The 20453-nt window shown below is 39.3% G+C and overlaps 1 protein-coding gene across 3 annotated transcripts in view; it reads left to right on the top strand.

Moving 5' to 3' along the window:
• Ranbp17 (RAN binding protein 17) overlaps positions 1–20453 on the top strand; it is a 309416-nt gene that overhangs the window by 27737 nt on the left and 261226 nt on the right. For all 3 annotated transcript variants that reach the window (NM_001106994.2, NM_001440088.1, XM_087571583.1), the window contains 8 exon segments: positions 456–521; positions 5903–6007; positions 7681–7846; positions 10318–10391; positions 13122–13241; positions 15074–15220; positions 16006–16178; positions 19040–19233. In NM_001106994.2, coding sequence (NP_001100464.1) covers positions 456–521; positions 5903–6007; positions 7681–7846; positions 10318–10391; positions 13122–13241; positions 15074–15220; positions 16006–16178; positions 19040–19233 — 1045 coding nt within the window.

The following is a 20453-nucleotide window of genomic DNA, read 5'->3' as shown; positions in this document are numbered from 1 at the left end:
TCCAGATGGCCTTTGGTGTTTTCCTCTGGCGTCCGAGATGTATGTACAGAGAGCAGTCTCTTCTGGTTTCCCAGGCTTGTCTCTGAAGTCTCTCTGAAGGTTCAGCTCTCCCTCCAAAATTCTTTTAGTTATAGAAAGGATAATACTTTTTCCTACATACTTTTAGGGACCAATACTAGGCAACTGTGATGCTTTGATGTTTAATTTTTAAAAGTATTGCTTGGGGGCTGGAGAGATGGCTCAGCAGTTAAGAGCACTGATTGTTCTTCCAAAGGTCCTGAGTTCAATTCCCAGCAACCACATGGTGGCTCACAAGCATCTGTAATGGGATCCAATGCCCTCTTCTGGTGTGTATGAAGAGAGCAATAGTGTACTCATATAAATATAATTTTAAAAAGTATTGCTTGGTTTACACTTAAGAGCTCATCATGTCTCACGTGGTTCTTTTTCTAAAGGGCACAGTGGAGCACTGCATAATAGGGGTGATAATCCTTTCCGAACTGACACAGGAAATGAACCTGGTAAGTTTTTCCATGTAATAGGACATGGAACTTGCTTAGGTAATATTGTTTCTTTGTGGCATGAAACTCTTAACTGGTCAAGTCTTTAAGTATTTGTTTTACTATTTGGAAAAGTAAATTAGAATACTTTCATTAAAAATCACAACCATAGGGAAAAAAAACATAGAATAACGGTAATGGGAAATGGGACACGGTACTTGTTCCCTAGAGAACTGTCTTCATTCTTGTAGATAGAATAATATATTAACTATACAAATGAAGTGTATAGGAAAGGAGAGCAAACTCTTACGCGTTTCTAAGTAAAGAGCAAACAGTTTAGAAGATTGATTCCTAACCATGGGTGAATGGCACCATCTATCCAGAAACAGATAGCTTGGCACTCTGTCACTATCTGTGTTGTCTTTTTCTTTCTTTTTTTTTTTTTTGGTTCTTTTTTTTTTTTTCGGAGCTGGGGATCGAACCCAGGGCCTTGCGCTTCCTAGGCAAGCACTCTATCACTGAGCTAAATCCCCAACCCCCTGTGTTGTCTTTTTCAACTGCACAAGGAGCATTTTCAGAAACTAACCTCCCCCAACCTCAGCATCTGAGGGCGTGCCCCATGCCATGTCCCCTTTTGCTGAAAGCATGGGTTTCAGTGGGAGAAAAGCAGAAGTTGCTCTGCATGGAGTGATTTTATAAAGGGAGTTTGGACTCTCAAACTGGCACCCTCCTGACTTGTGCTCATGGTGCGGAATGTGAGTGTGCACATAAGGAGAGCTGCTGTCCAATTGCCAACTCCCTGTGTAGTCACAGAATAGTCACAATATCGTATAATCGAAAAAAATTGATTACTGTTCAGTGAGTGATGAATTAAGACATTTTATAGAATTTCCACATTTTAAAACACCTTAATTTTGTGGCCATCAGTTTGCTTCTTTAGTTTTATGGCCATCAGTTTCCTTCTCACAGTTGTGTGAAGATTGTCTGCTATGGCAGTTCCTTTCTCCACTTCAGGAATAGCCAGCTGTGGGCAGGAATATGACAGGGACCTTGCTTAATCTGTAAGTGAGTTTGAAGAACTGGAGCTCAGCTAAAAATAGTTTTAGCATGTCAGTTTACTTTTTAAAAGTAAGAGACTAGTGTAGTAACCACAGGCAGCCAGCTTTCATATTTGCTAACTTCAAAACTGATTCCCTTCTTACTTAACCACCGAGAGCAGTATAGGCTACCCTGAAGGTGAGGGAAGGCGAGGGAGGGCTTTAGGCTTCCTCAGTGCCTTAGTTCCCAGCTCCTCACTTAGTTCCTTATTAACTGGCAATGTGGGTTCTAATAAGAGTGTGTCTTGGAGAGCAACCAAGTATCTTTTAAAAATACAAAGGAACTTTCAGTAACATTTAGAGGGCAGAACAAAGATCTTTCTTGACCACTTGATAAGCTGACATCATGATTCCCTTTCCCCCTACGCCCCCCCATTCCCAAAGCCCCAGGGAATACCTTTACATTTTCTTCTACAAGGACATTCTTTTTCCTACATGATCATGATAGGACCATTATATTTTTTAAACATGACCTTTTGCTACTTAGACCTGCTTCCCCATTTAGCCCCAAAATGTCCTAAGAGTTGATGCCTGCTTAGAATCAACATGTTTGCTTTTCACAGTGTTAGCTTTTTCTTCTGGGAGGATTAGTCATAGGAGGATTCCCTCTGCTTTACAACTTGGCTTGGTCAGGGTTACTATTGCTGTGATGAAAAATCATGACCAAAAGCAACGTGAGGAAGAAAGAGCTTATTTAACTCAGTTCCATGTCAAGGTTCATCATCAAATACAGTGAGAGCAGGAACCCAAGCAGGGAGGATCCTAGAGGCAAGGGTTAATAGAAGAGGTCATACAGGGGTGCTGCTTACCACCTTGCTCCCTATGGCTTGCTCAGCCTGCTTTCTTACATAGTCCAGGACCATAGGCCATGGATGATACCACCCACAATGGACGAGGCCTTCCCCCATCAATCACGAAATTAAGAAAATGCCATACAGCCAGATGTTATGGAGGCATTTCTCAATGAAGGTTCCTTCTTTTAGAAACTCTAGTTAGTGTCAGGTTGACATAAAACTGTCCAGTGCACAGCATGACACATAAGTTAGTTCGTGTTCAGTGTCCCTCATTGTTCAGTCCAGAGTGCGTTTGTTTATCAGGTATCAGCAAGGACACATGGCCTTCTTAGCGTCTCTTGCCAGGAAGCATATGGTTTGAGTTGACTAATAATAGGTAATGCTCACTTTGATTTCTTAATTAAATTAGTCTTTACTCAGCTTCCTTATTCTCTTTTTCTCCTTATAATTATTAAATATTTTATGGAGAAGTACTTTATACTTCTGACAACAGCCTACGTTAATATAGGTTTCTAATTTTATTTAATAGATTATAATTTACCAGTAAGAAACCTTTCAAGTTGTCCTTTGTATCCATTCAACATTCACATTCCCTCACCAGTCTTTTTTTGGAGAATGGGTTTCATGTAGCTCAGGCTGGCCTCACATTTGCTATGTAGCAGGGAGGGAGTGACTTTGAACTCCTGATCCTCCCGCCTCCCAAGTACCAGGATTTTAGGGATGTCCCACTATGTCTGTCCCTTTTTGTTCGTCTCATACAAGATTTCCAAGTTATCCACAGATAGAAGCCCCAAATTTCTTTGATCCTACAGCTGGGAGGCTGAGGCAGGAGGATCATGAATTTGAGGCCAGATTGGGATGCATGGAGAGATCTTTAAAGTATGACTTTTGGCTCTGTAAGTTGGAAATATATCTTCTATTGAGCAGATTTTGCTGAGCTTAATTTGGGGGTGGAGGCGTAATTTTCCACTTCAGCTAGTATTTCTGCTGATCAGATTTATATGTGGAAAGTTCTGTGTTGTATAATGTTCAGAAGTATACTGTATACTCATTTGGTATGATTGTGGTTGTATCTTTTTATTCTTCCTTTATTTATTTTTTATTTTTATTTTTTCTTTTTAAAATGTGGTTTCTCACTGTCGTAGCCCTATGTGGCCTGGAACTCATGGTATTCATAGATCAGACTGGCCTTGAACTCAAAGAACTCTGCCTGCCTCTGCCTCCTGAGTGCTGGGATTAAAGGTGTGCACCATCACACACTGTCCAAGTATGGATATGTCTCTTAAGAAAAAGATCTAAACATAATTTTCCTAAAAGTTAAGATAGTAAACATTATCCTATATTTCTAGAAGCCGAACCCGCTGTTCCTTAAATATATATGTTATTCACATGCCTACACAGTAGGGACATACATGTGTAATTTGGAGTGGTTCTGCAGTCTCTCTCAAACAGTGTCTACACATGTGACCCCCGTGCAGTGAGCATGCAAGCCTTGAAGAAGGCACTGGTGAAGGCAGGTTTGACTTTTGCTTTATGGCCTATGCTTTGTACAAATTTTCTTTCTTTCTTTCTTTCTTTCTTTCTTTCTTTCTTTCTTTCTTTCTTTCTTTCTTTCTTTTTTGAAGAATTCTGCATGATTTTCTTTGAAGAGAGGTGATGATAGCCTTTATTAAGAGCAGATATACTGCTGGCATAATACCTCGTATGTAGAAGGTACTCCATAGAAACTTAATGACACTTTTCTTTATGTTATGGGTGTGGTAAAGAATACTATGCATTTTAAAGATTGATTTGAGGATTAAGTGAAATGATATATTAAGAATACTTTGTAAAGAGGACTTGGGATACTGTATACTTTTACTGATTTTTATGGTTTTGCCATTGTTTTTGGCATGAAAGAAGTGAGAGAGGTGAACCTTAAGTCTGATCAGTGAAGGATGGCTAGGAGGATGACTCAGCAGGGAAAGCACTTGGCATGCAAACGTGGCAACCGGAGTCCCCATCCCCAGAATTCATGGCATAGCCTCCTGGGTGTGGCAGTCGGCTTGCAGTCCCAGTGCATGGGGTTCAGAAACAGGAGCTCAGCAGGGCTGGCTGGCTAGATAGATTAGCCAAAATGGTGCACTCAGTCAGCTTCAGCAGGAGACCCTGCCTCAATATATAAAGTTGAGAGAGGTCAAGGTAGACACACAGTATCAACACCAGACCAACTCCATACACATGCTCACATAGGTGTGCTTATACATACATGCATACCACACGCACATACAGAGAAAGGTTGACTTAGAGCACTTGCTGTAAATGATAATTAATTAAAATCACACATTGGCTACTGTCATTAACTACTTTCTATAGTTCCTTTGAACTTTATTATGTTTAATATTTTATAAGTAAATGTAGCATTTAAGAATACTCTGAATTGTATCTTAGAGCTTAGAAAGTGTCAGATAATCAGTTCTTAGCTCACTATATGTATTTATATTTATTTAGTTCTGAAAATAGCAGGAAAAATGGTTTCCTACTGTCTTTCAAATAGCCAAGAGATAAGTAGTAAATCTACAATAACTTTAGGCCACGGTGGTAATAACTACCAGAACTGGCCTTGTTTATTTCCTATTGATAAATGGAAATATATAGTATATATGTACTGTATATTTATATATATGTATTGTATTTATAATACATATATATTTGTCAGGGATACGGGTCAGTACTGACTATAAAACCCTGCATTTCTTGGGTGTTAAGCAAATGTTCTAGTACTACTGTGTAAATAATTTTTACATTTTAGATTAGGGACTGAAATCCTCTAGTCTTAGTAATTTATTCTTAAAAAGTTAATTTCTGGCCAGGTGATGGTGGTTTATGCCTTTAATCTCAGCTTTTGGGAGACAAGAGGCAGAGGCAGGCAGATCTCTGTGAGTTGGAGGCCAGCCTGGCCCCCATAACTAGTTTCATGACAGCCAGGGCTACATAGTGAGACCCTGCCTCCAAAAAATTAATGATTTCTGTTAGCTGATAAAACATTCAGAGATGACATGTTGTATACATAATCAAATTCTTGAGTCTATTTCTACTTTTGTTTTCAAAACTTTAGTGATATAAATCCAGTGACATTTAAATACTTTTATATAAGATATTTTGTAACTAATTCATTTAGCTGATTCACATATTAGAATGTGAAGATTGTTTTAGAGGTGGCATTGTAGGTATTCTGTAGGTGTCACTTGAGAGTTAGGGAAGTTATATATATTATATACACTATAGGGCAGAGCTCAGGAACACATGATCCCAGTGTCTGTTGTTTTACTTCTGTGTCCTATATTGGCACTGAAACCCTGATAGTTTTGTGGTGGACTCTAACGTTGTCTCTGCCCTGAGGGATTGCCATCAAGTCTCTCTCCTAGGCTCTCTCCTAGGCTCTCACAAGCTCTGTTTCCATGATTTTCTGATTACTAGTGCCATTATGCTATGTAGTAAGTTTGCCTTACATTTCTTGACCTTTTTTTAGGTTGATTATTCCAGACCTTCAGCAAAACATAGGAAAGTAGCTACCTCATTTCGTGATACGTCTCTAAAAGACATTCTAGTGTTAGCCTGTTCTCTCCTGAAACAGGTAAGTCAGCTGCTGACTGGACTTCTCAGCTACTGTAACCTGGGAACCAACCTTAAGTGTTTTGAATGAGTTTCGGGCACACTGTTTTCCTCTGATTTCCTTCAAGAGATTTGTGGTCAGTCTTAAATATGGTAAATCTGTACAAACTTTACTCCCTGGGTGTGGAAGATGATGCCGTAGAGAATTCCGTGTTTGTGTTAGGTCAATAGCAGTTTTCACCTTCTTGTTGTTGATTTTTACTTGAACAGACTAACTGGGGTTTTGATCTCTTTTTCTGCCCACCCATATGGAAAACTGCAGCTTTCCATTTCCCCATGATTTCCCCGAGTTCTTTAAGAGTTCCTTTGGAAAATTGGCATTTACTACTTGCTTTTAGTGCACCATGGAGCATTCACAACTTTCCTCCTTGTAGGCTGGCTCGGATGCATGGAGAATGCCTCCATCCTACTGCTCAAGCTTGTCTACTTGTGTTGTGAAGCATTTCCCAAACATCTCATTAAAAGCTTCGCTTCCTATCTGTTCAGTTCTCTGTTGTAGCCTAAGTGTCCTTCGTCAATACTTGGGACCAGAAGAGTTTTAGAACTTTGGAGCGTTTTACATTTTAGAATATTTGTATAAACTTTACCAGGTGAAAAATTTCAAAATCTGAAATGTGAAATTCACCAAAATCCAAACCTTGATAGCTCAGAAACTTTACATTGCAGCTTATTTCAGATTTTAAGTTGTTTAGATGAAAATTGTTCTCTTGTATGTTAACATTGATAATTACTGTAGTAGGCCTAATTAAATGACCTTTTTAAGAATGTTCTTGTAGCCTAGCAAGCGCAAGGCCCTGGGTTCGGTCCTCAGCTCCGAAAAAAAGAAAAAAGAAAAAAAAAAAAAGAATGTTCTTGTAGTGTGGGAAAATATCATTTACAAGGATAGCTAAAATAGTATAGTTGATGTTCTTGAACTCCTCATCTGACTGCCTATGGTTAGTCTGTTTACATATACATGTTACACTGGATATTCTGTCTACCCACCTCGCCTCCCTCTGTGTTATTCTTGGAGAAGTCTAGGGCTCTTTACAGATAGTTCAGAATGTCCAAGACGTACATTCTTGGGGACTGGCCTTAGCAAAAAGTGGTCAGGACCGAACTCCAGAAGCTTGTGACTTTTACCGACACTCTCATGGCCTTTGCCAGTGGAATGCATCTCATTTACACAAGATGTTATTCCAGATTCTCTTGAAGAAAATTAAGCCTCAGCTTTTTTTTTTGTTGTTGTTGTTGTTGGTTTTTTTTTGTTTATTTGTTTTTGTTTTTCAAAACAGGGTTACTCTGTGTAGCCCTGGCTGACCTGTAACTTAACTCTGTAGACCAGGCTAACCTGGAACTCAAGACATCTGCCTGCCTCTGCTTCTGAGTGATGGGATTAAAGGTGTGGTGCCACTACTGGCTTAGGTCACCTTTTACAGCTTTAGAAGGCAATCGGCAATCTGTAGTTAAGTATATTTTTATTCTTATTTTACAAGGTGAAAGTTGGAAGTAGACTGTTGTAGAAATGTGTGGACAACCATTTTTGTTTTCTTTTTACTACTTTTTACTTCACATTAAAGAAATACTTAAATTTATAAAGTTGCAATTCTTTTAGTGATAATGTTTTATTATAATGTTTTATTTCTAACTTTGAAGGTGTTGGCCAAACCTTTAAATCTTCAGGATCAAGATCAACAAAGCCTGGTGATGCAAGTCTTAAAGCTGGTCCTCAGCTGCCTGAGCTTTGACTTCCTGGGCAGTTCAGCAGATGAGTCTGCGGACGATCTTTGCACAGTGCAGATTCCAACAACCTGGAGAACAAGTAAGAGAGAAGGAGGGTTAGCATGAGAGATAGTCCGTGTACACAGTGCAGAATTAACCCAGCCATGTGGCCTGTATTGTAGAGCTACTTAATTCTGAGTGCTCTAATTCAGAGCAACTATAATACTCAGTAGTAATGCCTTGCCCAACTCACATCATACTAACAGCTATATTTTGATTTCAGGAAAAAGACAAGCCCTAGAGCTGCCTACATAGATAGGGGAGGGTCTGACAGTTACTCAGAGGTCTTGTTCCGAGTGCCAAGGTGAACGAATCAGAGTAAGGGCCTGAGCAGAGCAGAGTTGGGGTTTACTGTGTGACAGGAGGAACACCCAAAGGGGAGAGCAAGATGTCTTCCCACATTGCAGAACGATAATGTCACTAGGGCACCTCAGGGCAGATGTGGGGTAGGGGCTACAGGATGAGCATCAAGGAGACTTTATTCTGGGTTGGGTCTTCACCTGTACACCTGGGAGACAAACTGACTGCCATTGGCTCTGTGGTTGGACCTTTCCCTCCTATAGCTGTGTTCTTGCAAAATTAAGCTAGAAAAGCATCAGATTTGGGGATATCAGATAGAAGGTTAAAGACTTCAGTTTAGGAATAAAAGATTAATAAATAAGGGGTTTAGCGTTCTACATCTTGGTGGTGGTGGTGGTGTCATAAACAAACATGTATGCACCTGAGTGCATATAAAACTTGACTCAGTATGGCAGGAGGATTGTATTGGGCTTGCGGCTGTGGTGTTATAGTGTTGTTTTTGTAAGAGATCACCAGTGGTGATTAGCTTTCGTAACTGTATGTGATTTTATAATTCATTAATCTTAGAAAATTTAGCTTTTTAAAAAATTGGACATACAAGGCAAAGAATAGAAATAAACTTTTAAAAGTATGTGCTTAATATTCCTAGAGATATACACCAGGTAAAGCACTCCTGAGATAAGAGTAGAACATTTGCCATGTAATTTAACAATTTAGTAAATAACCTGGAAGAGAAAATTAATAAAATTTACAAAGTAGAATTAAAATAGCCAGATGTTTAATAGAAGAGAAAGTACATGTGAGAAAATTAGACGGTGAAGCCACATGGTTGCGATTTGACTATTGGAAGTTTTAGAAAGAGAGAGTAGGAAATTAAAAACCCAACAGTGTTCCCAGCAGTGAAGGGTGGGATATGAATAGGCAGTTGCACCAGGCACCCAGGTATTATGGGTGAAGAAAGATGTGCACTAGCTTTGCATTTATGAAATCCCAGGAAAACGGCTTGCAGTGCTGGAGGAAGGAAAAGTCTTCGTCGTTGGGTTTGAATCTAGGGTGGCAGTAGGCTTCACAGTAACAACAGTGCGTTAGCAGCCTCAGACCTCTGCAGGGTTTCAAACTCAGTGGAAATTATTAAAAGCAAGATAATGTTTTTGGATGTGCAAGTCCTTCCAAATTTCTCCCTCATATACTTGCTTTTAGCAAACTAACATACAAGTCAAGAAAATAGAAGTGGGCTGAAGAAAGAACCCTTCAAACAAGATGACAATAAACAGATATAAAAAGGAAACAGGATGTGACAAAGGACTTGAACTTGATCAATGAGTGACAGGTGTAGCAAATGGAAATAATGTTTGATGATATCGGTTGGATGGAAATGTTAACTTTTTCATGTATTTGTGAATTTGTCAAAACATTTGCCAAAAATTAGTAAGGAAAAGATATACACAACTAAGCCAATTAGCTTAAGTACAGAGATAATTGCAAGTGTGAGATACAGGTAATATTCTTCAGCTCGACTATTCTTTGCATGGTTAGAAATGTAAGCACTTTAGAATTGGTTGTCTCACAAGTTGTGATTATAGTGGGAAGGGAAAGGATGGATATTTCAGAGAATGTTGGAGATGGGATTGTAAGGTAGGTTAGAGAACTGAACCCTAATACAGTTAATTAAGGTTAGGGTTCAGGTGGTATCAAATGAAACTGTATGATGACCATTCTTTAAATGTAAATATACCAATGGGACAGGACACTGTTGCTTTTTATAAACTTTCTAGTGCTACTTATCCCTGTCCTTGTCATTTTAGTGTGAATGCAAACTAACATTCTACTTAGAAGTGTAGATACTGTACAGAACTAAGAGTCATCTTAGCTAGCAATATTTTATATCTATACTGTTCTATTTATCAAAGGAAAAAACCCTTAAGAATCAAAATAGACTGTAGTGGTGGATACCTTTAATCCCAGCACTCAGGAAGCAGAAGCAGAGGCAGGATCTCTTAATTCTAAACCAGCCTGGTTCACAATGCAAGTTCAGGGCAACCAGGGATATGTAGAGACACTTGGTCTGGAAAAGCCAATATTAAATGAATGAATAAATAAATAAATAGCCCAGTTGCAGTGAGTAGCCATGTGTAATGGTCTTGATATTCTTATGTGTGTGATAATCTTTTAGTGAAATTAATGGTGTTAGAGAAATCATCTTTTTTCCAGTTTTCCTGGAGCCAGAAACGTTGGATCTTTTCTTCAATTCGTATCACTCGCTTCCACCTCTGCTGTCTCAGTTAGTAAGTACATGCGATTCAGTGGTCCTTAAAGCGGAAGACCCTCAGGAGTCGGTTCTTACCGCTCTGCACCACTGGGGAATTGAACCGATGGCCCCACACCTTTGATGTCAGTGTGGTAACTGAGCTGCATGTGTAGCTTCTGGTTTTGCTTCTGTGTATGGTCTTACTGTGTATAGTCCACGCTGCCTTCAAACTTGTCTCCCATCCTCATCCTCCTCAGTGCCAGGCTCAGCCTTGTCCATGTGGTTCTTTTCTAATCTGAAGTAAGGGTAATATATATTCACTCAAAATTCTTTTTTTTTTTTTTTTTTTTTTTTTGGTTCTTTTTTTTGGAGCTGGGGACTGAACCCAGGGCCTTGCGCTTCCTAGGCAAGTGCTTTACCACTGAGCTAAATTCCCAACCCCCACTTCAAAATTCTTATGCATTTAATTGAGTTATATTTTTCTAATTCTCACTTCTGAATGTATTCAATTTACACATATGCTAACAAAATCTGTTAACAGAATCTGTTAACAGTCAGTCCCGTTGTGTGATTAAGCTCAAAACCAGTAACTGATCCTGGCTCCTGCCAAAGCCAGGACAGTCTAACAACCTCTGCCTGCATCTCACCCCTAACTCACGGTGCTCAAGTCAGCCACTAGGACTGTCCTTCTCACCGTCTCTAACTCTGCTTTACCTGCTGGCTACATGTCTCAGGTCTGAGCGGCAGTGTCCATCAGAAACCTCTGAGACACACACCAAGGTGACCACTACTTGATTAGTGCTTGCCACTGTCGCATGTGCACTTTAGCATCTGTTACACAGAGCTTTGAGACGATGGCATCGTTCTTGTTGCGTCTAAGATCCAGCAATGCTGGGAAGAGTGTTAAGTTCAATATTTAAGCTACTAGAATTGGAGAATTGTGTCTGTGGAAAACTGTTGTAGATTTAAAGTGCATTTGTTTGGATGCCACTTCAAAGGAAGACTTGGATTGCCAAGAGCTCTCCTATTGAGTGTCGAGCTGCTCCCTTAACTCAGCAAGTCTGTTCTTGACTTTAATCTGAGTATCACAGGGTGCTTATCTGATGTTGTGCCTTGTCTTGTTCTTTTTCTTTCAACTAGGAAATTGCTTTTAGTTGTTTGAAAAGCGTGAAGTCATATGATTATGTTTTAGTATAAAGCAAAAATATATTCATGACTTTAAAAGATGTAAAAGAGAACATCTGCTTTGAGGTCCTGGTCCCCTGCTATGCATTGCTCATCTGGCTTCATGTTCACAGTGGCCTTGCAAGGTTAATAACACTGTCCGCAGTAGGTTGACCTGAACAGAAAACAGACCCAGTGTCTAATTGTCTTTCCCCAGGGCAAGAGTAGATACTGGCATTTCGATTAAAGCCCAGGCCTTTTTATCCCCTAAGTTATGCACTGGAGGTTTGCTATGCATATACTGAGGATTCCTGGTTCTGTGTGTCAGGGCTGTTTGAGGAGGATGGTTTTGTTTTTTAACAGTAAAGGAAGTTAGAAACTGGAGTGTGGTCCAAACAGAAAGACTTTCATGTTTGTTCTCATTCTTATCCTTATCACAAGATCCAGACATTTTGTATGAATCTCCTAATAGAAATATTTTAACATTGGCAACTAGTGGTAATTTTAGCTGGGCAAGTAAATATATGAACCCAGGTTAAACACGCAGACATCAGTTTGTCCTTTATATGAGAACAGAATGCTGTTGGAGTTAGGAACCTAGGTAATGAAATGGCCTGGAAATTTAGCGAGATAACTAGGTCAGAAATACTCCTTAGGGACTTTCAGAGAATTACTAACTCTTCCAGCAGCATTTTCCAAACTCCCCTATAAGATACTTCTGAATGGCATAGAATAAGTACTTCATGACCAAATAGATTTGTTATATGCCTGATTCAGTTAAGGATTTTTCTCTCCCTTTCAGGATTACATAATTTGTAAGATTATTTTGTTTCTGACACCTAGTTCATTGGCTCATAGACAGTAAGGGTATCTTAGGCAGCCGCCCCCCCCACCCCCGAATATATCCATGTCTAGTGCCTGCATCGGCAGATTTGGCATAGAGAGCTTATAGAATATATGGCTCCCAATTAGGAAGAATAAAGGGATTCAGCAAGAGGGTGCAAATAAGAACACAGTGGTATAGAGACACCCCACAATCATGAGAATGGCACTGTGACACCCTCCTTTTTTCTCCTTAAAATGTCCTTTGGACCTTTGTGTGTATGTGTTGTGTGTGTGTGTGTGTGTGTGTGTGTGTGTGTGTGTGTGTGTGTGTGTGTGTATACACTTGCACTTTCTCTATAGCTGTTAATCTTAGTTTCTTGGGACGGTATCTCTGAGCCTGAAGCTCCCTTCCTCTTGACTAGAATGGCTGTCTGTCTATCCGTAACATAACACTGACTGATGTTACAGGACATGTGGTATGTCTAGTTTCATATTCAGATGTCTGTGTAAGTGCCAGGACCCACGGAGTCATCTCCCCAGCCCTTGAGGCCCCTTCCTTTGTAAAATGCAGATCACAAATTAAAACCAAAATGTCTAGGTTTTGAAAGCCAGATAGAAAAAATGCCATCTCCAAGCAGAGGGGAGTGAGGAAAGACTTTAAAATGACTGAAGAATACATACAAGTGCTGTTTTAGTGTGGGGCATAGGCTTGTGGATGGTCATACTGGACATAGCTACTTTTAAAATTAAAAATTAAAAAAATTCTGTTGTTTTCTAGGCACTGTCATGCTTAGTTCAGTTTGCTTCTACAAGAAGATCCTTATTTAGCAGTCCTGAACGTGCCAAGTACCTTGGTAACTTAATTAAAGGAGTAAAAAGGATACTTGAAAACCCCCAGGTATTTATAAAATAACTTAATATTTAGCATATAGAAATTATATTTCTGCTCACTGGTACATAATAAAAATTTTTATATATTATGTTTTGGGAAAAACATTTAGTATTGTATTCATCTTCCTGAGATATTATTTACTATAATTATTATTTTTTAAATCAGAGTATTTCAAAGTAAATATGGTATTCCTTCTCAATTTTGTGTTTGTATGACTAGAAGTGTGCTCTATCATGCTTCTGTCTTCTGTCATTGGACTTTATGTCCCCGTTTGCACTTGATAAGCTGCTCCCGTGATTGAGGCGTGTATCTGCTTTTGAAGTAGGAGACAACTTAAACTTAATTGTTAATATTGAAATATGTTACTTTAAATTTTGAAATAGTGTCTTTTGCCCTCTTGTGGACACTGGTTTGTAGCTTTAGAAATAGACGCATTCGATCCAGCCCTTTGGTGTTAGGACCCACGTGCAGACACATTCATGAGAAGTGTAGAATGTCTAACAAGAATTGTTTGACTTTCAATTAATCTTTTTCTTGTGTAAAATATTTGTGGTTTTAGCCATGGACACGTAAATGACAGCCTAAAGAACTGTCTCTGTGCTTCTCGGTTCCTGGCAGTTTGGGGCCCTCGGTTATCCTTGTATAGAGATGACGAAGTACTATCACTCTACAAAGGCATTTGCTTTTTGGTTTTGTTACTGTTTTTTGTTTGTTTATTTTTTGTATTTCTGGCTATTGAAGGTTTTTTTTTTCATTTTAGTTTTTTACAAATTTTTGTTTAACAATTTCCTGTGTGTATGTAATGTATCTTGATTATATACATCCCAAATACCCCACTGCCCACATCCTCTATACCCCAGTAGCTCTTAGGCAAAGTATTTTATAATGAATACCTTTATATATATTTCCAATGTTAGTTTAGGTCTCATTTTCCCTCATTTTGCTCATAGATGGGGTTTTACTTAAAAAGTCAAAAGTAATTTGTGTAACTTACTATCACAAGCTATATTGTGGGAGCTGTTTGGCCAATGTAAAAGCCAGTCTGGTATTTTAGAGTCACAACTGTGTATGAGAAGACCTGTTCTATGATTTATTTTTGGAATTTGTCCTAGTTAATACATATTAATCTTCTTTCCTAGAGCCTCCATTAGTAAAATTCTTTAGATTCTTCAAGTATTAGTATTCAACCAATTCATTTTAAAATTTGGTTCTATGCCAGCTATTCTGCAAAGTGTTTAGATATAGAGGTAACGTGTTTGGTATGCAAGTCGCTCTAGAAAGGTCTTTCTTGGGCTGTTCCTTTTTAAGTTCTCTTATAAAAGTCACCTGTCACCTACATGCTGTTTCCTTCACTGCAGTAATTTATTTGAATGCCTTGTCATTTAGAAACATTAACTTGGGACTACATTGCCTATTAGTAAGTGTTGAATTGAAATAATTTTCTGTGATTTGTGTTTGTGTACTTGTATAATATACACACATGCGAACGCGTGCGCTTGAGCGTGCATATACACACACACACACACACACAGACACACAGACACACAGACACACAGACACACACACACACACACACACACACACACAGAGGCTTTTGTGTAATATGTTCCCAAACATATCTTCATCATCTTGGCTCGATGCTGCATCTAAAATCTCTGTTTAGACTCCTTACTGTAATTGACAATGACACTCAATGTAGCAGGACGCACTTGTTCCCCAACACTGTTATCTGCCCATCCGCCACAGCAAATGCCCACATAAACCAGGGGATTTAGAAAAAATACTTGGGGATTTTTATCAGTTTCTTTGAAGAGCCTTTCTTTTGTATTTTAATTTAGGGTTTGTCTGATCCTGGTAATTATCATGAATTTTGTCGATTTTTGGCTCGTTTAAAGACAAACTATCAGCTAGGAGAATTAGTTTTGGTGAAGGAGTATGCGGAAGTTATCGGATTGATTGCTAATTTTACAATTACTAGCCTTCAGGTAAGTACAAATGTATAATCAAGGTTAAACCCTAATTTTAAAGCAGTTTCTTGGTAAAGGTTTGATGGAGGTGGATTCTTGTTTTAAATACATATTTGAGTACTTAGGGAATTATTATTCTTTACAAAGTTTTTAGGTAAAATAGTCATTGCAATAAAAGAATAAAAATTGATATTCTGTTTAAATTTCTAGTAAATAGTGATGAGAATCTATAATCAAATCTATGAAAAGAAAGAAACAAATGCTTTTATACATTATTGGAAAATTCTTGGAAGTTGATGGGAAGACCTGTTCTCATTTTATATCAGCTCTTGCAAAAAATACTTATGTAATAAATTTTAAGGAAATGCGGGAACATTTTAGTAGTCATTAAAGTACTTGACATAATGAGAGATGTTAGTTTTTTTCTACTACTGCCTGGATTTGTAAAATTTGCTATTTTAAGTGAGCTTATTTACTTATCAGAATAAAAGTTAGTTTGTCAGGGCTGGAGATGTGGCTTGGTTGATAGAGCTCTTTCCTGACAGCCACAGAGTTCCAGGTTCTATCCTAGCAGTGTGCATGGATATGGTAGTGCATGTCTGTAATAGCAGTGCTCAGGATGGGGAGACATGAGAATCAAAAGCTAAAGGTCCTTCTTAGGTACATAATGAGTTCAAGGCCAGCCTTGGCTACCTGGTTTCAAATCAAAACAACCTAAACAAGAACATCACCAACAAAACCCTAGTTAATTTTATCTGTAGTCATTTTGCTGTATGATTTTTATTTTATTTTATTTTTTGTAGCATTGGGAGTTTGCCCCCAACAGTGTTCATTACTTACTAACTCTGTGGCAGAGGATGGTAGCGTCCGTTCCCTTTGTGAAGTCAGCTGAACCCCACTTGTTAGACACTTATGCACCTGAAATCACAAAGGCCTTCATCACATCCCGACTGGAATCTGTTGCCATTGTTGTAAGGTATTGAAATATTAAATATTTTGTTTTTATCTATCTCATCTTGGAAATTTTAAAGACTGAAGTAAAATGTTGGTTCACTGTTGCTGGTGTACAGTTTGTAAGTCTGACAAGTCGGTACAGTGGTGTAGCCACCACCGCACTCACGATACTGAGAGTCATGAGTGTGGTACTCTCACCTAAAGACACTTGGTCCCTTTTTAGTTAGCACACGGCTCTGGCAATGCCTACTTTTTTTATTTTCCTACAGTTTTTTTTGCCAGTGCTAGGATATTGCACAGATGGAACCATCAGTATTTAGCTTTTGAAATCTAGTGCCTTTCCTTTGGCATGTGCATTTGGAATCCCTCCATGTCGTCTCAGGGGTTCCTTCCTTTTTATTGCAGAGTAGAGTCCCATCTGTGACTGTATCCGTGCACCCACTTTCTGTTCCTGACATTTGGGTTGTTCACTTTTTTAGCAATGGGAATGAACTACTAACATCATTGATGTGCACAATTTTATACGAATGTGTTTCCATTTCTCTGTGTAAAGTGCCTATATATGGGTTTCCTGGTGGCGTGGTAAGCATATATTTTCTTTATAAAAGCTGCCAAACTATTTTCCAAAGTGTCTGTAACATCTGCTCTTACACCTTCAATGAACACCTAAGTTTGATCTGCTCTGGACTTGACTGCTGGCTGTTGCTGGTCTTTTCAGTGTTATAGTAAGTCTAACACGTGTGTAATGGTATCTCACTGTGGTTTTAATTTTTGTACCATCAATAAGTCATGATACTTATAATAGTGAACATTGTTTCATATGCTTATCTGTTCTTATTCTTGGCCAAGTGTCTATCAGATTTTTTGCCACAGAGCTAAAGAGATAGCTGAGTAAGTGGTTAAGAGCACTGGCTTCTTTTTCAGAGGACCCAGGTTCCATTCCTAGCAGCCACATGATGGCTCACAGCCATCTGTCTGTAATCCCAGGAAATCCGAAGCTCTCTTCTGGCTTCCATGGGCAATCAGTCATACACATGGTGCACAGACATACACATAGGCAGAGCTCTCATAAAATAAAATGAAAGTAAATAAAAAAACTTGTTGCTAACCCCTTTTAAAAATGAGTTACTTGTTTAGATTACACAATGGAGTACTACTCAGCTATTAAAAACAATGATGGGGTTGGGGATTTAGCTCAGTGGTAGAGCGCTTGCCTAGCAAGCACAAGGCCCTGGGTTCGGTCCCCAGCTCCGAAAAAAAAGAAAAAAAAAACAACAACAACAACAACAAAAAAAAAAACAATGACTTCATGAAATTCCTAGGCAAATGGTAACCCAATCACAAAAAAAAAAAAAAAAAAAATACACATAGTATGCACTCACTGATAAGTGAATATTAGTCCAAAAGCTCTGATTACCCAAGAAACAAACCACAGACCACATGAAGCTCAAGAAGAAGGACGACCAAAGTGCAGATATGTCCCGTCCTGCAGGACAGTCAACGAGGGTCCTGAGGGTACCTGGAAGAGACTGGGGGACAAGAGAGGTGAAGAAGGACGCCAAGACAAGAGTCTGATCAAGGCAACAACTTTATTTTTTCCCAAGGCTGGATTTATACCATAGCAGGGTTAACAGAGGGAGGGGATAAGTGGGAAACATCTATACAAGCCAGAGAAACAGCTCTTGTGGTCAGGCAATCGACTGTCGTCAGCAGGATGTCAGAAAGGTCACAAGTTTGTCATATCATTAGGCAACCTGACCACCAGATGTTGGTTTCTCAGAGAAGTCACAAGTTTGTCATATATTGTTGTTAAAAATTTGCCCACTCCATGGATGTGACTCCATTGTGAAACTCTGTTCTTAGTAATCCACATATCTTTCCACCTGTGCCCCATTTTAGTTACTATACATAAAATAAATGTTGAAATCTGATGATGTGAGTCTTCCAACTTGGTTTTCACTATTCAGAATTGTCTTGGTGATTGTACTTCATTTTTTTCTCCATGTAAAATTTAGCATTAGTGTTTTAGGCTCGTATTTTATTTAAAAAATGCATTATTATTGTATGGGGGAGAGTACATGCCTAGCACCTGTGTGCAGGTCAGAGGACATTTCACGGGGTTGTCTTGCTCCTTCCACCTTTATAGAGTTCCAGGGATCAAGGTCAGGTCCTCAGTCTTTGCAGTAAGCACTGTGTCAGCTGACTCATTGCTCAGTCGTGGAATTTCTACAAGGAAATTCCTGCTTCGCTGAAATTTTATCATATGTCATCTGTTAATCTGGGAGAGAAACTGAGATTTTGGCAGTGTCGTGCCTTCTGGTCAGCAGACATGGCTGGCGCATCTGCCTCGTTTGTTTGCCTCTCTAGCTTCCTTTGGTCAGTCCTTTATAACGCAGTGTTTAGATTTTGAGCATCTTTAGTTAGATTTAGTTAGTACCTTTGTATTATGCTTACTTAGTTTCACACACTTACTTTAGAGAACAGCGTCTCATGGGACCAGGGTAGCCTTTATGTACTTGTAACTGAGGCTGGGCTTAACCTCCTGCTCCTTCGTCTGTGTTTCCTGAGTGCTTGAGCTAAGGCAGGAACCCTCACCCTACTTAGCATGCTGTTTAAGTCGTGCGACACTGTTGTTTAATATTCCACTTTCACTCTCTGCCATTAGAGAGCAGCTAAGTTTGCTATGACTTCACAGTAAGTTCACTTCTTAGGTCTAATAGCTTTTTCTGTGTGTGTGTGTGTGTGTGTGTGTGTGTGTGTGTGTGTGTGTGTGTGTGTGTGTGTGTTAATTTCTATGTGCATAATCATGTCAACTTCATTGCAAAGCTTCTGTGTTGTGATTAAGGTGTACCACATTGTAAGCGAATATCTTTCCTATTTCAGAGATAATTTAGAAGACCCCCTGGATGACACTGCTACCGTGTTCCAGCAGCTGGAGCAGCTGTGTACAGTCAGCAGATGTGAATATGAAAAGACGTGTACTCTTCTTGTTCAGCTATTTGACCAAAATGCACAGAACTATCAAAAGCTTCTGCATTCTGCTTCAGGGCTAGCTATTGACATGGCTATTCAAGAAGGTCAGTCTGTGCTACACAGTTGTGAGCAGTGTGCCATAGTGAGTAGAGCCGTCAGTCACTGTCAGAATCCTGCAGTAAGCCAGGTACGGTGGTGACACCTGCCTTTAATCCCAGCATTCTGGAGCAGAGGCAGGCAGAGCTCTGAGTTTGAGGCCAGTCTGTCTTGAGGTAAACTAATTTTGTGTTTCCCCCATTCTGTCTAGTCCCTTAAAACCACTGATTATATATTAAGCTGTTGGGTATTTTGGTGACTTGACTATTGACCTTTAATATGTTTATGAGACACACAGGCAACAACTCAACATGGACTCATGAGGAACAACTACTAATGATCCTCAAGCAGACAGTGTGATGTTATTGTCTTTGAAGTTTTTCCTTCTTTTCAATAGTAGACTGGACACTCAAAGTCAGCTAGTAAAAGAAGCCAAACCAGATTTTATTTTTATTTATTTATTAGTCTTCACCATGGCTTTTATTTATTTATTTTTAATGTTTAAAAATTTTATTTGCTTTGTATTTTTCTTAAATTTTTTATTAGATATATTCCTTTACTTACATTTCAAATGTTATTCCCCTTCCCGGTTTCCTGTCCATAAGCCCCCATTCCCTCCCCTCCCCTATACATCCCCCTTACCGCCCCCCCTTTTTCCCTTGCACTGGGGGTCCAACCTTGGCAGGACCAAGGGCTTCCCCTTCCACTGGTGCCCCAACAAGGCTATTCTCTGCTACATATGCAGTTGGAGCCCTGGGTCAGTCCATGTGTAGTCTTTGGGTAGTGGTTTAGTCCCTGGAAGCTCTGGTTGGTTGGCATTGTTGGCATTGGAAGGCAAGCCCCTTCAACTCTTCAATCCTTCCTCTAATTCTCCCCAAGGGGGTCCTGTTCTCAGTTCAGTGGTTTGCTGCTAGCATTGACCTCTGTATTGGACATGCTCTGGATGTGTCTCTCAGGAGAGCTCTATATCTGGTCCCTTTCAGCATGCATTTTTTAGCTTCATCCATCTTATCTAGTTTTGGTAACTGTATATATATATATATGGGCCACATGTGGGGCAGGCTCTGAATGGCCATTCCTTGAGTTGCTGCTCTAAACTTTGCTTCCATATCCCCTCCTATGGATTTTTTTCCCCCTTTTAAGGAGGAGTAGGAGCATCCGAGTTTTGGTCATCCTTCTTCTTGAGCTTCCTGTGGTCTGTGGATTGCATCTTGGGTAATTCGAGCTT

Source organism: Rattus norvegicus, chromosome 10 (assembly GCF_021556685.1).
Source record: "Rattus norvegicus strain SHRSP/BbbUtx chromosome 10, alternate assembly SHRSP_T2T, whole genome shotgun sequence".
In the NCBI taxonomy this organism is placed as follows: Eukaryota; Metazoa; Chordata; class Mammalia; order Rodentia; family Muridae; genus Rattus; species Rattus norvegicus.
This window is presented reverse-complemented; position numbering and strand designations above follow the sequence as displayed.